This window comes from Mustela nigripes, chromosome 1, assembly GCF_022355385.1.
Source record: "Mustela nigripes isolate SB6536 chromosome 1, MUSNIG.SB6536, whole genome shotgun sequence".
Taxonomy (NCBI): Eukaryota; Metazoa; Chordata; class Mammalia; order Carnivora; family Mustelidae; genus Mustela; species Mustela nigripes.
Genome location: NC_081557.1, coordinates 9,885,175 through 9,902,863, shown reverse-complemented (window position 1 = coordinate 9,902,863; position 17,689 = coordinate 9,885,175). Strand labels below are relative to the sequence as shown.

Sequence of the window (17,689 nt, the reverse complement as noted above, 5' to 3'; positions counted from 1 at the left end):
GGCAGTCCACATTCTCAAGAGAAGATTCACGCAGAGAAACTTCCCTATTTCTGCCACTCGTAACTTGGCAGTAGGCAAAGTGGCATGTACAGGATGCTGGTAAAAAGAATCCCAGGACCAGAGCACCGAGCCAGGGCAACTGAAGGCATGGGAGAGAAAGATGAGAATCTCAGAAGGGAAGTAGCCGGAGAGGTGGGAATCCCCGGATTTTGTCTGCCCACGTCTCTGCCCAAGCCCTGCACCACGCATGTGCGATGCAGACTCACCGCAACTCAGCTAAAGACAGAAGATCTAGGCTGAGATTGGAGCCACCATCCAGTAAGCGTGGCCTCCAGTGTGTATCCGGCCAGGCCAATCACTAGAGGCAACCAAAGGAACATTAATCTTTGCAGACAAGGAACAGAAACCAGAGTCTCCACACTTTAACATTCAAAACTGACATGGAGAGCGCCTGGGTAGCCCAGTCGGTTGAGTGTCTGGTCTGCCTGGGACTCAGGTCATGATCGCAGGGTCCACAAATTGGGCCTCCCCACCTCCTGGTCAGGCTCCCTGCTCAACAGGGAGATTGCTTCTCCCTTTCCCTCTGCCTGCCCCTTCTCCTGCTGTGCTCTCTCTTTCTCAAATAAAATCTTAAAAACTGGGGCGCCTGGGTGGCTCAGTGGGTTAAGCCACTGCCTTCGGCTCAGGTCATGATCTCAGGGTCCTGGGATCGAGTCCCGCGTCGGGCTCTCTGCTCAGCAGGGGCCTGCTTCCTTCCCTTCCCCTCTCTCTGCCTGCCTCTCTGCCTGCTGTGATCTCTCTCTGTCAAATAAATAAATAAAATCTTTAAAAAAAAAAAAAAAATCTTAAAAACTGACATGGACATCGAGATGAGCCGGATATTGGAATTAACAGACAAGGATATTAAGGCAGCAATGAAAATACATTCCCAGCAAAATGATAGGTGACCTCAGCACAGAAACAAATACTTTTTGAAAAATAGAAATTCTGGAAATAAAAATGACAGTAGGGACGCCTGGGTGGCTCAGTTGGTTAAGCAGCTGCCTTCGGCTCAGGCCATGATCCCAGCGTCCTGGGATCAAGTCCCACATCGGGCTCCTTGCTCGGCAGGGAGCCTGCTTCTCCCTCTGCCTCTGCCTGCCATTCTCTTTGCCTGTGCTTGCTCTCTCGCCCTCTCTCTCTGATAAATAAATAAAATCTTAAAAAAAAAAAATGACAGTAACGGGGAAGTTTTAAATTAAATGGATGGATTTAACACCAAAAGCTGAGATAACAATGAACTTAAGTGAACTAGAAGATAGACTAGCAGAAATCACCCAAGCTGAAAAACAGAGGGGAAAAGATTTTTAAAAAATTCCACAGGCTAGTTATATCACATCAGACAGTCTGACATATCTGTAATTGGAGTTCCAGAAGGCAAAGAGAAGAAACAGGGCAGAAAAAATATTTAAGGAAGCAATGACCAAAAATTACCCTAATTTGATGAAAGATTTATAGATTTAAGATACTGCACGAACCCACCTTGAGAAACACAGAAAGGCTACCTCTAGGGCATCCTAGTCAAATCATTGAAATCTAAAGGTGAAAGGAAATCTTGAAAACATCAAGAGAAGACACACCACGCAGAAATGAATAACAATTGACGGCTGGCTTCTTACTAAAAATTGGAAGTCAGGAGAGAATAGAGCATCTCTAAGATGTTTAAAAAAAAAAATCATCAGAATTCAGCATTCACCAAAAATATACTTCTAAGAATGAAGATGAAATAAAGACATTTTCAGATAAAAGAAAACTCAAGGAATGAGCCGCCAGCAATTCTGCACAACAATAAATGCTTCAGGAATTCTTTGGCCTGAAGGAAACGGGAATGGACAGATGGTGACTCAGATTCTCAGAAAGGAATGGAGCACATCAGAAATAGTGCCCAGTTAAAAGGAAAGTCTTTTTGTCTTTTTTCCTATTAATTTCTTTATAACATATAGGAGTGGAGAATGCAATTTTTTTCCCCAAGTACACAGAATATTGGCCAGTAGGTACCATAAAACAATTCTCAGTAAATTTAAAAGCACAAATAGTACATTCTTTGACAATAATGGGATCGAGCTAGAAATCAGTAACAAGGTAACAAGGTGGTTCAGTCTAGGTCCAATCAGGAGATAGAAATCATACAGTAGTTTAAATGTGGCACGTTTACTATAAATTAATAAATTAACTATAAAGTTATGACAAAAGAGTAACTATAAAGACGTCAAGAGAATTCTAAAAAAAGAGAAACCTAAAAAGGTGCCCGAGGGCTGAGGGAGAGTACCCAAGAAAGGACAAACTTGGCAGGGTCCCCCAACCCTGAGACCGGGGTTCAGACCTCACTGTAGCCCACTAGGTGGGAGACAGGTTCACGGGTTTGCTCAGACCAGAGCTGCTTCACGGCTGCCAGGCAAGACGCAGCCCTCCAGGACACAGGTGAGCCGAGGCCCGTGAGCAGGTGCACGGGCAGCGTAAGGACACCACCTGTAGGCCCCAGGCCCAGAGCCCACAGTGTCCACATTGGGAAGCTTCCAGGAAACAACCTTCTAGGCTACAGGGGAGCCAAGACTGTTGGTAAGGTGACCAAAGGAATTAAGCGTGTCCTGTGTGCCTGAGGCCTGGAATGCATGACCTCCACACAAGGCGTGGAGGGCCACGCGAATCAACCCTCCCAGGAGAAGGGCTGAGGTTGGTGAGCAGACGTGCAGAGGGAGTCGGCACTGCTGTGAGTACAGGGAGTCCATGCCTGGGGGGCTCTGGGACAATGGTCCGGGGCATAGGTGAAAAAGGCCCAGGGTGCATATGCAGAGAGTTAGGGAGTTGCCACAGGGACAAGGCCTGGAGCATGCAGCCTCCCTCCCAGGAGGGCCACCGCAAAGTAGTCGCTGGGGCTGGACCCAGCCTGCAAGGTTGCCGAGGGAGTGCCCACTGCTGGTGCTGAGCTGGCGCTGAGCTCCCCCCCCCCCCCCCGCCCACCATGGTCCCTGACGTCCGTGTGCTCAGGCAGGGCACCAGAGCAAGGAAGAGCAAACCAGAGCTCCCTGCAGCCAAGAAGACAAGTCCTTTCCTTCCTCGAGTGTCCCTCCAGTGCCCTCTACTGACAAAGCTAAAATCGGGCTCACTTCGAGGAACGAATGCTGAGTCCTGTCCATTATCAATAGGGTGAATCTGGAACTACGAGGCAAAAAATAGATACCAGAATTCATCTTCTTGGCTACTTAGGATCCATATGTGTCCTTCTAGACATATTTGAACTTCCCTATCAGTTATAGTCCTACCAATAAAATATGTCTATCCTTAAAAGTGATGTTCTCACCCCTCTCCCAATGAGAAGACACAATTCTTCTTCTTCTTTTTTTTTTTTTTATTATTTAAAGATTTTATTTATTTGACAGAGAGAGATCACAAGTAGGCAGAGAGGCAAGCAGAGAGAGAGGAAGGAGGAAGCAGGCTCCCTGCCGAGCAGAGGACTCGATCCCAGAACCCTGAGATCATGACCTGAGCCAAAGGCAGAGGCTCAACCCACTGAGCCACCCAGGTGCCCTGAGAAGACACAATTCTAACCATCACTGTATCCAGAGCTGGCTATAGTAATTACTCCACAATTTTAGTCATGGTTCCACAAAATATTCTATTACCTAAAGATTAAATTATAAAGTTAACCTGCTGCAATTTGTACATAAAATAAAAAGGGAAGTAAAAAAGGAGAAAATGGTCAGTACATACAAAGATATATATAAGAATCAAAGAAACACATGCAAATTACTACAGTCCTCGTTTTTGTAACGGGTCACTTTTGTAACAGATCACAAGGTCACAGTTGATATCCATGGCTTCCTTCTTCAGCTACCCATTCCATATTTCCCTTGTCCTCAGCTGAGATTCTGGTGCTTTGGGCTCTTTACCTGGTACAGTTACCCAAACCCTCATTTTAAAAGATCTTGGTCCTTAATTGCCCTGCTTTTGGGGAAGCATGGATGTACTGAGATGCCCCCAGAGAATCCTCTAGGTTCCAGAGACAGTCTCTTTTTTTTTTTTTTTTTAAGATTTTTTTTTTTTTTTTTTGAAGACAGAGATCACAAGTAGGCAGAGAGGCAGGCAGAGAGAGAGAGAGAGAGGAGGAAGCAGGCTCCCCGCTAAGCAGAGAGCCCGATGCGGGACTCGATCCCAGGACCCTGAGATCATGACCTGAGCCGAAGGCAGCGGCTTAACCCACTGAGCCACCCAGGCACCCCAAGGTTCCAGAGACAGTCTTGCTCGCCTCCACTGTGTAGCAACAGTAGAATTTTCCCTTGAGAATCAGCATCAATTCAATTACTCGAGCCGGTAGCTTGGGCCCCCCTCCCTCTTTTTTTTTGCCCCATGGTTTAGTGGCATAGGGATCCCCAAATGGCCAGGTAGCAGTCCCTTCTTCCAATTCAATGGTACCATTTTTGTGTCCCTTTGTGGACCATTCCTCACTTGCGAACCAAGATCTCCAAATCAGTAGGCTCCAATTTTTCAGGATAAGAGGCAAAAACTCTGAGTGGGTAAGGTCTAATGGGCCAAGTCATTCCTACTTCTACCCCCTTGGTTCCAGAACCCATAGATATTGGCCAGGGGGATGACAGCGCCATCTAATGGACTCTCATTCAAAGAAGTCCTTCATTCTGTATATCAAGCCTCTCATCCTTTCATGATGTTGTCTCCCACCCCGTGCTATAACCCAGTCTTCAGTAAGCTGTTCCACTTTTCAAGCAAGCCCCCTGGTTCCGGGTGACGAAGTATGTGTGGGAAGTCCTGTTAATTCTGTGGGCACGAGCCCATTGCCGCACTTCCTCTGTTGTGAAATGAGGGTCTTGATCAGAGGCGATGTTGTACGGAGTGCATGGTGTCCATGGCATCTCTGCTGGGAGGGCCCCGGGGTGTGGGTGTGGGTGAGCCAAGGCCGGCAGGAGGGGATGCAGAGGAGTCAGGGCGCTACTGTAGGGCGAGATCTGGAGCCTCTGGGGTCCATATCAGGAAAGCTCTGGGAAACACCCCTTGGGGTGCAGCAAGCTGGGGCCGGTGGGCAGGCTCCAGAGGGATCCAATGCGCTGCCCTGATGAGGCTGTGGCAAGGCAGTCACCAAACCTGGGCTGAAGTTAACAGATTGCTGCGGGTCCCTCCACTCTGGGCACACAGCTGGGACAGAGCACGCTGGATGTCCCCCACATGCACATCTCTGACAGCCTGCCTACTTGTGATCTCTCTCTCTCTGTCAAATAAATAGATAAAATCTTTAAAATAAAAAAAAAGATTTATTTATTTATATGATAGAGATCACAAGCAGGCAGAGAGGCAGGCAGAGAGAGAGAGGGGGAAGTAGGCTCCCCGCTGAGCAGAGAGCCCGATGCGGGGCTCGATCCCAAGACCCTGAGATCATGACCTGAGCTGAAGGCAGAGGCTCAAACCACTGAGCCACCCAGGCACTCGGTGATTTCTTTTTTCTCACTGATTTTGATGTGCATTCCCATGATGATGAGTGATGTCGAGCACCTTTTCATGTGTCTGTTGGCCATCTGGATGTGTTCTTCAGAAAAATGTCTATTCGTGGCATCTGCCCATTTCTTAAGCCGACTGTTGTTTTGTTTTGTTATTGAGTGTATAAGTTCTCTATATTTTAGATATCAACCTGTTACTGTATATATGACTACACTGTAATTGCTCCCTCCCCCCAGGGGCCCTGGCTTTCTAGCTGCTTGTTTAAAAAGGTGCTGAGCCCTTACCCTGGGATCCTCGGATGGGGCTTTGTGCTTCGTGTGCCCCACTATCTGGGCTCATTGTCACTCAAAGGACCTGGGTGCAGGGGACCCAGGCTGCCATGCTGCCATTCTTGCTGCCTGCTGTGCCAGGGGCAATTCCGTCTTTTTTTTTTTTTTTTTTTTAAAGATTTTATTTATTTATTTGACAGAGAGAAATCACAAGTAGTCGGAGAGGCAGGCAGAGAGAGAGAGAGGGAAGCAGGCTCCCTGCTGAGCAAAGAGCCCGATGCGGGACTCGATTCCAGCACCCTGAGATCATGACCCGAGCCAAAGGCAGTGGCTTAACCCACTGAGCCACCCTGGCGCCCCGGGGCAATTCTGTCTTACCATCTACTTTAACCCGTGGTACGTTTACTCCTTGCCATCCTTTATGACAGGGGTGAATAGGGCCAGGTGGTTAAGTTTTCAAGGCTGCAGGCCACATTGTTTCTGCTGGAGAGGACTCAGCTTACCACTGTCGCCTGAGAGAAGCGGTACACATTATGTAAATGGGTGGGTGCGGCTGTGTTCCGCCACCATCACACCCTGCCAACCTGCCAACTTTCAGTACAAGAGCGAGCAGCTGGTCCACCTTCCTTTTAGAGATGGGACACCTGAGACTCAAAGCCGGAACCTGCCTAATGCCTCGTATGAAGCAGGCAGTGGAGGTAAGTAAACACAGCCCTGTGCCACCAGATCGCTTTCCACCGTTCCCCACCTTCCTCTGTGCTTTGCTCACGGTTGCTAAAGAAAACCTTCAGCTTGCAGAAAGTTCTGCCAATGGGAGGCACAAGTAGAGATAGAAAGGCAGAGGAGAGGGGAGGGAAACAAGGTTGGTTATGTACCCACCAGGCTTCTCGGACTGTCAGGGCCTGGTGGGAGGGCTTCTTCATAGCCCTCTCCAGGTGCATGGAATCGCTTCTGCTCCTTCGCCTTTATGCCCAGAAGAAAAGAATTACCGCCCACCTCCATTCCCACTAGTGAGGAGTACACTGCCGTCCTTAAAGGTTAGTCACTCTATTCAAATTACCTGTTTCCTGCCCTGCCAGGACCGACTGCGGGTTAACGGGCATGTCAGTCTGGGTCCACTGAAAACCCTTTATCTTTCCACTCCTCTGCGGGAAGCGACACACTTTTATTACTCCAAATGGTATTCAGACTTCAGAACCCAGCTCACAGGCCATCCCTTGGCAACTTCTTTCAGTTCCCGCCGAGGAGTATTTTGGCCTCTCAACGCCCCTCCTGTTCTGGGTCACGTGGTGATCACGTTTCATCTTTGTGTCTTCTCTGTGCTTCTTGGAGCGGGGCTCTGTTTCTGACCCGTTGTGGGGTCCGCTAACTACCTGACACCTAAGTCGGCCACACTACAGGCCGATGCTAACCCCCACGCGGCGTTGGCAGAGCACGGTCGCGCAAGCGGCTTCTCATCGGAAGCCCTTGTTAGAAAAGAGAATCGTCGGGCTAGGGCCCATTTACTAATCCTGTGGTCACGGTGCCACACAGCTGACCTTTTAGACCAACGCATGGCCACCTGGGGTCGGGGGAGTCTGAGAACTGCCACTGCCCCGGGGCCCCTCGGGCGACAGCTTTGCCCCCGTCACTGTTCCTCCACGCTCAGCGAGCCGAAATCCCACCAAAGGCTGGCAGCCCGCGCTCCTCCCCGCGCACGCGTAGCCGGGCCCTGGAAACCATAGAGTGCCGCGGGCGGACAGAGGGGCCAGAAGCCGGGGTCGCTCCATCCCCCGCTTCCGGCCGCGCCTCGCTGCTCTGGGAGGGGCTGTAGCGGCGTGCGCAGTTTCCATGGGGACTGAAGATGGCGCCGCGAGGTGAGATTTCGGAGGTGTGTGAGTCTCTGGTCCTGATGCCTTCAGTGTCCCTCTCGCCCCCGTTAGAGCTCGACCTAAACTCATCATTCTCGGGGCTAGGGACATCGCTCCCCGCTCGCTAGAGTGGGGTTCCGCAGCCCCACCCTCCCGGAATGCCTGAAGGTCTCCAGGTGCAGGTCTAGAAGCCCCCGGATCCTGGGCTGGGCCTCTTCTAGGCCGGCTCAGTTACGAATTTGCCGTGTGGCCTCAAACAGGCCAGTGCTGGCCTTTGCGCCCCAATGGCCGAATAGTGACCGGGTTAGATCTTAGAGAGGCCTTGACTTTCACCCAGAAGACAAGAGTCGGGTTTGACTGTAATTCCGGGGAATGAGGGGGTTAAGGGAAGCCCCCTACACACACGCACGGACGCGCGCACACGCCCTCTCATTATCCGCAGTCAGAGGTACCCCAGGTGGCCTTTTCCACTAGCTGCGACCTCGTGTTTTCTTCCAAGTTAGGCACAGAACCATTCAAAGAACGGAGATTGAGGTGCCGTCCGGCCCATCCCTCTAATTTGTGCTCGTTTCCAGGTAAACGGCTGTCCTCCACCCCCCTGGAAATCCTGTTCTTTCTGAACGGGTGGTATTATGCTACCTATTTTCTGCTGGAACTCTTCATATTTCTGTACAAAGGTAAGGCGTGGGGCTTGACTACCCTTGCCCCAACATCCCTTCCCCACGTCAGCCCAGAGCCAACTCCCATCAAGAGCCTGCTTTTCTGTAGCTCCTCCTCACTTCTTCATTCTATGGCTTCTTCGAGAATGATTCACTAGGAAGCCCCTCAGCAAGCATTTCCTCAGTTTGGGAAATGTGGACTTCTCTGTCCTTACTCCCTCGTCACCTCTCCGCTGAGCCCCACTAAGCTCATTGGTGACCCTCAGAAACTGTTCAGGGGCCAGTGTACCTATGTAGATCCAATCATTTTGGAGAGTGGAGGCCTCACAGACTTTTGGAGTTTGGGGTGAAATCCCCTAATAACGAGCTGGCCTCTAACAGACACGGTCACACTGCGAGTTAACGTATCCTGCAGCAGGTTAATAGATCCTGCCCACATCTTGCTAACTAGTTCATGGAAAGCTGATAAGATGCATGCCCTCTTTATCCCCAGGTGTGGGGGAGCTCTCGTGGGTGCTGTTATAGGCTTGCAAACCCTGGCTTTTCTGTTGGCAGCTCTCCTGCTACCATATCCAACAGCCAACCTAGTACTTGATGTGGTGATGCTTCTCCTTTACCTTGGAATTGAAGTAATTCGACTGTTTTTTGGTGAGTTTTGTCCAGAGAATATTTCCATTCTTCTCAGACAGACTGCTCTCTGTAACTTGATTAACAAGAACAAGTACATGACCTGGTCTCACAATAAGAGATTGGATCTGGTGGAAAGTCCCATTACTCCTTCTCGGAAGTTTCAAGCTGCTTCATATTTTGGGTCAAGCTTTACTTGTTTGTTGCTCTGTAGGGCCAGAGGTGGGCAGTAGCATTTTAGATAGTTCCTTCCTAATTTCCTAAGTGCTAGGAGAGCCTGGTTCCTCCCCCTGGCTTGCTTGGGAGAATAGATTTGACTGTAAGTCCATGTTCAAGGTCATATATGTCACATTAGTATTAAGGTCCCCTCTTCTCTCTGAACACGGATTTCTTAGGACATTTTTAAAAAAGATTTTATTTATTTATTTGACAGAGCAAAAGAGGGAGACAGAGCAGAAGTCGAGAGAGCAGCAGAGGGAGAGGGAGAAACAGGCTCTCCACTGAGCAGGGAACCTGACACAGGGCTCAATCCCAGGACCCTGAGATCATGACCTGAGCCAAAGGCTGATGCTTAACCAACTGAGCCACCCAGGTGCCCTTAGGACAAGTTTTTTTTCTTTGCTCTTTTTTTTTTTTTTTAAAGATTTTATTTATTTATTTGACAGAGAGAAATCACAAGTAGATGGAGAGGCAGGCAGAGAGAGAGAGAGGGAAGCAGGCTCCCTGCTGAGCAGAGAGCCCGATGCGGGCCTCGATCCCAGGACCCTGAGATCATGACCTGAGCCGAAGGCAGCGGCTCAACCCACTGAGCCACCCAGGCGCCCAGGACAAGTTTTTTATCCTCACAGATCGAGAGCAAATTCCTTACTAGTTAGATTATCTTATCCCAGAAAACAGTGTTAAAACAGAAGCTGAGAAGAAACAGTATTTGCAGCACATGTAACAAAGGATAAAGAAGGCTCACGTAAATCACTAAAGAAAAGATGACCTAATTTTAAAAATTGGTAAGGGACACTAATAGGCAGTTCATACAAGAATAATTACAGAGGATCAGTAACCATGATAAAATGCCCAAACTCATTAGTAAAAAGCAAACTGAACAAACAAAGTAACAATTTCATCCATCATATTTAAAAGATTTCCAAATACTCAGTATTGGATTGGATATGAAGACCAGGCCTCTCTATTCCCACACTCTTTGGGAATATAAATTAGAACAGCTGTTTTGCTAATAGTTTTGCCATGTAAAATATGTATTTTTTTCTTTAAGATTTTTATTTGTTTATTGGACAGAGATAGAGATCACAAGTAGGCAGAGAGGCAGGCAGAGTTTGGGGGAAGCAGGCTCCCCACTGAGCAGAGAGCCCAACACGGGACTCGATCCAAGGACCCCAAGATCACAACCCGAGCCAAAGGCAGAGGCTCAACCCACTGAGCCACCCAGGCACCCTGTATTTTTTTTTTTTTTTAATGATTTTATTTATTTGAGAGAGAAAATGCACATGAATGGGGCTGAGGGGCAGAGGGAATCTCAAGCGGACTCCCCACTGAGCACAGAGCCTGATGCAGGGCTTGATCTCACAACTCTGAGCTCTTGACCTGAGCTGAAATCAAGAGTCATAAGCTCAAAGGACCGAGTCACCCCGGTGCCCCTAAAATTTGTATTCTTCATCCTGACAATTACACATCTAAAACTGGTTGAAAAAAACCAAGTAATTCCACAGATATGTAAAGGTACCTATTGGAGAAAGCTTATGGCCACATATTTTGTAACATCAAAACATTAGAGGGGCCCCTGGCCGGCTCCGTCGTCAAGCGTGCCACTCTTGATCTCTGGGTTGTAAGCCCCATGCTGGGTAGAGATTACTTAAAAAATAAAACGAATTAAAACAAAATTAGAGGGGCGCCTGGGTGGCTCAGTTGGTTAAGTATCTGACTTCAGGTCAAGTCATGATGACCTGAAGCCCCACATTGGTCTCCCTGCTCAATGAGAGTCTGCTTCTCCCTCTCCCTGTTCCCCTCCCCCGATAGTACTCTCTCTCTAATAAACAAAATCTTAAAAAAAATTGGAAGCAACCTAAACATCTGCCAATACAGGATTAGTTAAATGAATTATAGAATTGCCTCAATGAAATTGCTCATAGCCATTAAAAAAAAAGAATTAGGTAGTTATATGTGGAAAGGTGTCTAACTTACATTAAATGGGAAAAAATAAATGGAAAACAGTATGTAGAGTATGATCCTATTTTTATAGGGCCTTTCACTTTCCATATTTTCTAAAATTATTTTCTGTATTTATATTAGTTGAAAAATTTTCAGTGATTATATATTATAGTTAAAAAAATATTCCCCCCAAGCAAAGAAGTCGCTGTCCCTTGAGTGGGAGGCAGACTTGAAGCAGGACCTTTGGAGTGAACGACTCCATCCTGTGGCACCTCCGGAGCCTCGCATTTTGAGCGCAGTGGGACCCCATTTATAAATCTGCCCATCCCCATTTGGGATCATTTTTCTCTGCCTTGCCAGGCTCTCCTTCCCATCCCCCCAACCTTTCCTCTGAGCCCAGGGAAAGCAGGTCACTTGGAGGTGATTCCATGGGCTGTGTCTGACAGGTACAAAGGGAAACCTCTGCCAGCGAAAGATGCCCCTTGGTATTAGTGTGGCCTTGACCTTCCCATCTGCCATGATGGCCTCCTATTACCTGCTGCTGCAGACCTACGTGCTCCGCCTGGAAGCCATCATGAACAGCATCTTGCTCTTCTTCTGTGGTTCAGAGCTGCTGCTTGAGGTGCTCACCCTGACGGCTTTCTCCAGGTACCGCTGCTGAGGGACCATTTCCTGTCACCTGAGGGTTGGGTTCCCATCTCCTCCTAGGGAGGGACTCATTGTTCTTCTGAAGCCCGAGGGGTCTGAAGCACTTTCAGGGGGAAAAAGGGTGCCTAGGGGATTGCTTTTCCTATTTAGGGTAGACAGTTACTCAGGGAAGAGATTCTCCTTGTTCTCTGGGTCCAAGAGGCTTGGAAGATAGAACAGTTCAGGCCAGCTGCTCTTGTTCACTGGTCTTTTAACCTTTTTTCTTTCTTTCTGCCATCAGTATGGACAGGATTTGAAGTACAGACATTTCAGCCAGCAGCCCTCATGGGCTGAGACCACAGGTTCTTCTGGTCTTTAGCCACACCAGTGAGAACTGGGTCAAGTTGTACTGGGAAGGGTTGCTGCTCTTCCTCAGTACAGACATTCGAGCATGAAGCCACTGGGCATCATCTTCTAAACCAGGACTATCAGCCTAAAAGACTGTGCTACACTCCAGCATAGGGAGGGGCGAGGCTGTCCCATCCTGGCCTGGCTCAGAGCCGGCTCCCTGCTGAGCTCCGGTTCTCTTTGATCCTCATGGCCAGAGCATCTTGTGTGGCCCACGTGGGCTCCTTGGGCTTCCAGCGGGACCGGAACCACAAAGTCCCCGTGAGCACAGAGAACCTTGGGACGGTCTGCTCCCAGGGTGACGCGCAAGCCTCTCACGTCCTTCCCCAGAGACTGAGCTCCGGAATTTTTTTAGTGGCTCATAGTGTTATTTTTCTACTCTCATCATGATACAAACATTATTTTGTAATAAACGTATATTTTCTGTCATGGGAGTTGCAGCCTTTTCCTTATGGCACCTGTCCCTAGAATTTCATCCGCCCCAAGGGAAGGTAGGCTTTGTCCCAGTGGTTTGTTCCCAGGCTGTGCTTACTGGTCCTGTGTGGACAAGAAGGCAATGGTGATTTTCTTCCCCCAGCTCTAGCTTAAATTAACGCCTAAGGGCACCGTCAGCTTCCGTATCTTCCTCAGGCCTGTCGTCCTGTAACAGACTGCTTATACACTTCACCTCCGCCTGAAAGCCAGCATCTTTTCTCTCACTCCTCTTACAGGTCATGGTCAGCTTCTTACCAGAGTGAGGCAGGAATACTTGGAAGAAGCATAGTCAAAAGACAGCATTTTCCAGTGGTTTATTTTAAAATTTCAAATTAACATAAAAGGAAATACACTTTTTTTTTTAAACTGGAGAAATATTGCCTTACATGCGTATATCATTCCTTTTTCCAAGTCTTTAAAATGTTCTCATCTAACTCAGTAGTGGCTTTTCTTTTTTCTCTTTTCCCCCAAGAAGCCACCAGGAGCCATGACAGAATCCACTTTAGGAAACCTCAAGCCATATGGCCCCTCTGCTGTCAGATGAATCCTAGAATATCTGCTCTTGCTCAAAGTCAAAGTTAATTGGTCTTTAAGCATTTCTATGCTGGCTTTTAATTCTGCTTATTTCCCATGATCGAGCTCCTTCTCATCCTGTGAAGGTCTCCACTGTCCAGAAGCACTGATGATTTATCTTGTTTCCTACCCCTTGTGTGTCCTTGCTTCCTGGCTGCTTTTGGAGTCTATCCAAAAACTGTAGTAAACAGGCCTAATCCACCATGAAACAGTAACAAAAAATCTTGGAACCTCCTTGATATTTCAGTCACAGACCCCCCCCCCCCCCCCAGCCCCCGGCCTGTTGCTTGCACTGCTGCTTTCTCTAGCTGTGCTTTGAAGAAGTTGTTGACATCAAGCTAGACAGGAACTGGTTCTCCAGGGCCTCCCCATTTCTTCTAAAGGTTCAGTGGTTAAGGTCGTTCTCCTGGCAACACAGATAAACGAATGAAAGGCTCATTTGGAAGTTTAGAGGTGGCTTATAATTAAAAGGAACCTTAGAAAGGAATCTAAACTCCCACTTTGGAGACTTAGAGATGAGAAGGGAACAGCCAAGCATCCCACAACCGGTTACTAGCAGTTGGATCTAGAAATCTTGTCTTAGCAGTCTGTCTAGATCAAGTAAATTCTCCTCCTCCACAGGTACCACTTGAGGAGGATGAGTAGTTGGAAGTGGGGATGGGATTAGAGCAGGAAGTCCTCACTCATCGGCTGGTTCTCTGCGAGCTTCTTGCACTGTGCTTCCTGGGGCCGGCTCCACGGAGCTTCATTCTTCCTGCAGCTTGCTGGAACCACGCGTGCAGGTGTAGTCACACAACAACAGAATGTCCTAACTGAAACTGAGGCAGCAGGGGGTGGGAATGCGCATAGCCAGTCTTTTGTATTTTCGGATTTTGTATTTGAATGCCAAGGGGAAGTCACTGAGCCGCCCATCTAGACCTGAAGGATCAACATTCTGGAACAGTGGAGAGGACCTGAGTGAAGGAGTACGCCTTGGTCACAGGGGCGGGGAGAGACCTGCTCAGATATTTATCACACGCGTGGCCAGGTCAGGTGACTGCAGTGGCCATCCCTAGAGGCTGAGGTCTGGCCCAGTTCAGGAAGCACTCGGCACACGCAGATTCGGGTTTGTGGCTCTATACCATGACAGCAATGTATAGGAGACTAGTAACTCATCCACTGCCTGGCAGAGTAGATTTAATCCGTACCATGATCCTGTGAGGCAGAAGAAAATCAACTCAAATGTTAAGTCACCTCCTGAGGGCATTTAGCTTAAGTAAGAGTTGGGATTTGAAGCAACAGGAACCCCAAAGTCATTCCCTTTCTGTTCCACCGTGGTAGTGCTTTGATGAACGGGTCTACTTCTCTAACTTACTGGTCCTCATGCTTCAGTTTACACGAATGTCATCTGGGACATAAGAAGTAGATTTCTAGGGTGCCCGGGTGGCTCAGTGGTTAAGCCGCTGCCTTCGGCTCAGGTCATGATCTCAGGGTCCTGGGATCGAGTCCCGCATCAGGCTCTCTGCTCAGCAGGGAGCCTGCTTCCTCCTCTCTCTCTCTCTGCCTGCCTCTCTGCCTACTTGTGATCTCTCTCTGTCAAATAAATAAATAAAATCTTTAAAAAAAAAAAAAAAAGAAGAAGTAGTAGATTTCTAGACTTCACATAGAAGTGGGGCTTGCTGGAATAGGCAGCACAGGACCACGGAACCTGCCTTGAGAGCACACTCCTATTTCCCTCATGCTGTGCGTTGTCAGCTTCTGGGGTTCTCCCTCCCCCCCAAAGTTTGTTTTTTTGCTGATCTTGCCTTCGCAGGTCCCAGTACACATTATGTACCACCTGGTCTCTTGTTCATCTTTTTGTACATGTAACACTTGTCTTGATTCATCTGGCTCTTTGAAAAGCCGGAAGCTTTCTGTAATTCCAAGGAGCCCACCCACAACACTCTGCTAAACTTTCTAATCTGTACTTCCTAAAGTTTAGACAGCATTACAGTTTCCAAAACATGTTCACGTTGCTCTCTTGGATTCTTCAAACAACACTGCGTGAAAGGCAGGACAGCTCTGGTTCTCAGCTCACAGCGGGCACTGGCAGGCATACTTCCAGACTCCGAGCAGAGGAGCCTTCCCTTCCTGAACTTGAGAACATCAGAAGCGAACTGTAAAGGGAGGGCATTTACTCGGAGAACAAACCTTAGGAATCCTGAAGGACAAAGGACAACGTGGAAGTTTTCTTCCCTTAGCTTAGCTGGCTAAGGAAGCAAGCTAACCCTCAAGGGGCGCTTCAAAGACCTGCGCTCCAGGCCCCTTAGAGTCGCGCAGGCTGCCACACGCCCGGCCGGCGCTTCCAGCTCCGAACTCGGGGCTTCAGTGCCATCCCAGAGCCTCTACGTCAGCCCCGGCCCAGGTCCCAAATACCTCAACAAAGCTATTCAATGCAGAATCCATAAAACAGCTCACACCCCATTTATTATTTAAAAATATTTTGTTACAAAAGGAAAAAAATACAATGCAGTATAAAAGATTGACAGCGTCATCAAGTTTATTACACAATTTTCAACCTATCAGAAAGACAAACAAATCACCGACAACAGGGGGACGGGGCCTTGGCCTTTTTGAGGGCTGGGTTTTTTTTTTTTTTCCTTTTGCTATCAGGAAATAGAACTAAAATTTGTGTCATTGAGTAAAAACAAAACAAAAATGGGGAGAAAAAATTCTCCGGGTAAACGGCTTTTCTGGTATTCTATATATTTTCTTTTCCTTAAACTGTCACCTTACTTGGTTTTCTCTACATTTTAAAAAGACACCCGGAGCTGCTCTCGAGGATAAGCGCATCACTTAACACTTGGCCAGCCGGGCGGGGGGCCATGTTCTGAAGTGGAGGTGGGGACGGGGTTGGGGACAAGGGGAAAAAAGCTACAAACATGTAGCCTCTGTCCCAAGGGAATGTGCCTCTCCAACCCTGGGGGGACCCCCTCACTGACGGACTGAGGGCTACATCAGAAACGTGCAGGGAAGAGGAAGGGTTCCGGTCCAACTCAGTCTCTCCCCTCTGAGCCAGAGGGTCTCGGGGGACCCTGCGTCTCACATGCCACGTCTCTTCTCCCGTTAGATGTCATGTGCCCCGTACATGCACGCAGAGGCAGCAGCCGTCGCCCCACGGGTACCGCAGGACTCTGCTGCTGCAGCTACCTGCGGCAGCAACCACAGCACAACTTGGATGTTCTGGGAAAGGCAATTCCATTTGCCCGTGTAGAACATGGCCCCCGGAGTGGTGGTCCTTAGAACTCTAGCTGAGCTCACCTGAGTCAGGCCCCACTTCCTCCTCGCTCATCAGAGGTAGGAAGCACCTCCACACTGAGCGAGGGGAACGATTAATACATCAACAGTCAAAAGGTGGGAAGACACCAAATCTGTGACTTCACCTGCCTGCTAGTGCCAGGTTCTCCCACAGTGAGTAAAATAGGTATGTACCTGGGGGATGCAAGCCCATGCTCACATCGAACCTGAAAAATGAAAGCCTCTATGGAAGTAGGCCACAGCCTGCCCAACCCGCCTCCGTCCTCCCGCTCCTGGAGTTCGCAAGGGTTCTTCGCTGCTGAGGTCCGATGTCCCCGTCTCCCAAGGGCAGCAGCTTCCTCTAAAACAAGGAAGCAGCCTTCTTGGGGGAGGGGCTCCACGTGTGAAATGAAAAAGCCCCAGGAAAGGGAACACCTAGTACAGCGGGTTCTTCCAAGAGGCAACCAAGCACGAAGCAGCAGAGGGTGGTAACTGGCTCTGCCAGGCTCCCCAGCAGCAAGCAACCTCAGGGGCCTTCTCTACTTAGGAGGGGCAAGTCCACTGAGGCGGCCGGGCAGCAGGGAGGTGGGAAGGTTCAGCCCTCTGGGAGGTCAGGGAAACGAACCGTCAATATGTAAGAGGGAAAAGCAAGAACAGGAGAAGCTTCTCGTAAGGGAATTTCTGTTCTCAGAGTCCCTCCTCAAAGGGCTGGGAAGGTAAAGGAGTTAAACAAAGAAGTGGTATGTTAGCAAGGGGTTTGGACCCTCTTGGCCCCACCAAGCCTCGTGCGGAGGGCAGGAGCCTGGGCATATTTTGGCACACCCAGTCACTCTCCCAGATCCTGCATGGATCTGTTTTCTTTGGGAAGAAAGTCTTCCTATCAGCCTCACCACTGAACTGCTCCTGGAGAATCAGAAACTCCTACGTTTTCTTGGACAAAGCACCATTCTCTGTGGAGACCAGGGGCCTGACAGGTTTTCTTCCTGTCTGCCAGCCCTCCCAACCACACAAAGTCTTCAGGTTCCTTCCCCTGACAAACAGGAGGGGTGGGACTGGGAGGGCTGCCAGGCAGTCTTCAGTCCTGTAGGGCAGAGGGTATTCCCTGGGTGTCTGAAGGGGGTGAGGGGTTTGGAGGAAGGGGGAGGGGTGGAGTGGCCTCCGTCCTTTAGTCCTGATCAAGGTGAGGAGATGCAAGTCCATTAAAAAAACATTTGCTTCCAACCAGACTCCTGCAATGAGAACATCAGAAGAAAAGAAAACACACGTTAGCGGTTACCTTCTGACTGATGGGCTTACG

At 48.9% G+C, this 17,689-nt stretch overlaps 2 protein-coding genes across 11 annotated transcripts in view; one reads left to right on the top strand and one right to left on the bottom strand.

Moving 5' to 3' along the window:
• The first annotated feature begins 6,364 nt into the window (after positions 1-6,364).
• On the top strand, positions 6,365-15,827 carry TMEM216 (transmembrane protein 216). 4 transcript variants are annotated; one of them, XM_059404514.1, is made up of 5 exons: positions 6,365-6,454; positions 8,182-8,283; positions 8,821-8,913; positions 11,502-11,703; positions 12,801-13,358. In XM_059404514.1, exons 3-5 carry the CDS (start codon positions 8,868-8,870, stop codon positions 12,898-12,900), a joined length of 348 nt encoding a protein of 115 aa, XP_059260497.1. In that variant the 5' UTR covers positions 6,365-6,454; positions 8,182-8,283; positions 8,821-8,867; the 3' UTR covers positions 12,901-13,358. The 4 variants fall into 4 exon arrangements, with proteins under 4 accessions (XP_059260497.1, XP_059260481.1, XP_059260485.1 ...); XM_059404498.1 differs by lacking the exon at positions 6,365-6,454 and adding an exon at positions 7,015-7,612 and having other exon boundaries at positions 12,801-13,349; XM_059404502.1 differs by lacking the exons at positions 6,365-6,454; positions 12,801-13,358 and adding exons at positions 7,024-7,612; positions 13,759-15,827.
• CPSF7 (cleavage and polyadenylation specific factor 7) overlaps positions 15,631-17,689 on the bottom strand; it is a 22,323-nt gene continuing 20,264 nt past the window's right edge. For all 7 annotated transcript variants that reach the window (XM_059404463.1, XM_059404481.1, XM_059404468.1 and 4 more), the window contains one exon: positions 15,631-17,621. The gene's annotated coding sequence lies outside the window, so the exon portion shown is untranslated. The remainder of the gene's footprint in view (positions 17,622-17,689) is intronic.

Coding starts and splice junctions, on each gene's coding strand:
- TMEM216 (XM_059404498.1), top strand. Junction 8,284..8,820: donor CTTCATATTTCTGTACAAAG/GTAAGGCGTGGG, acceptor TTCTGTTGGCAG/CTCTCCTGCTACCATATCCA. Junction 11,704..12,800: donor ACCCTGACGGCTTTCTCCAG/GTACCGCTGCTG, acceptor CTCCTCTTACAG/GTCATGGTCAGCTTCTTACC.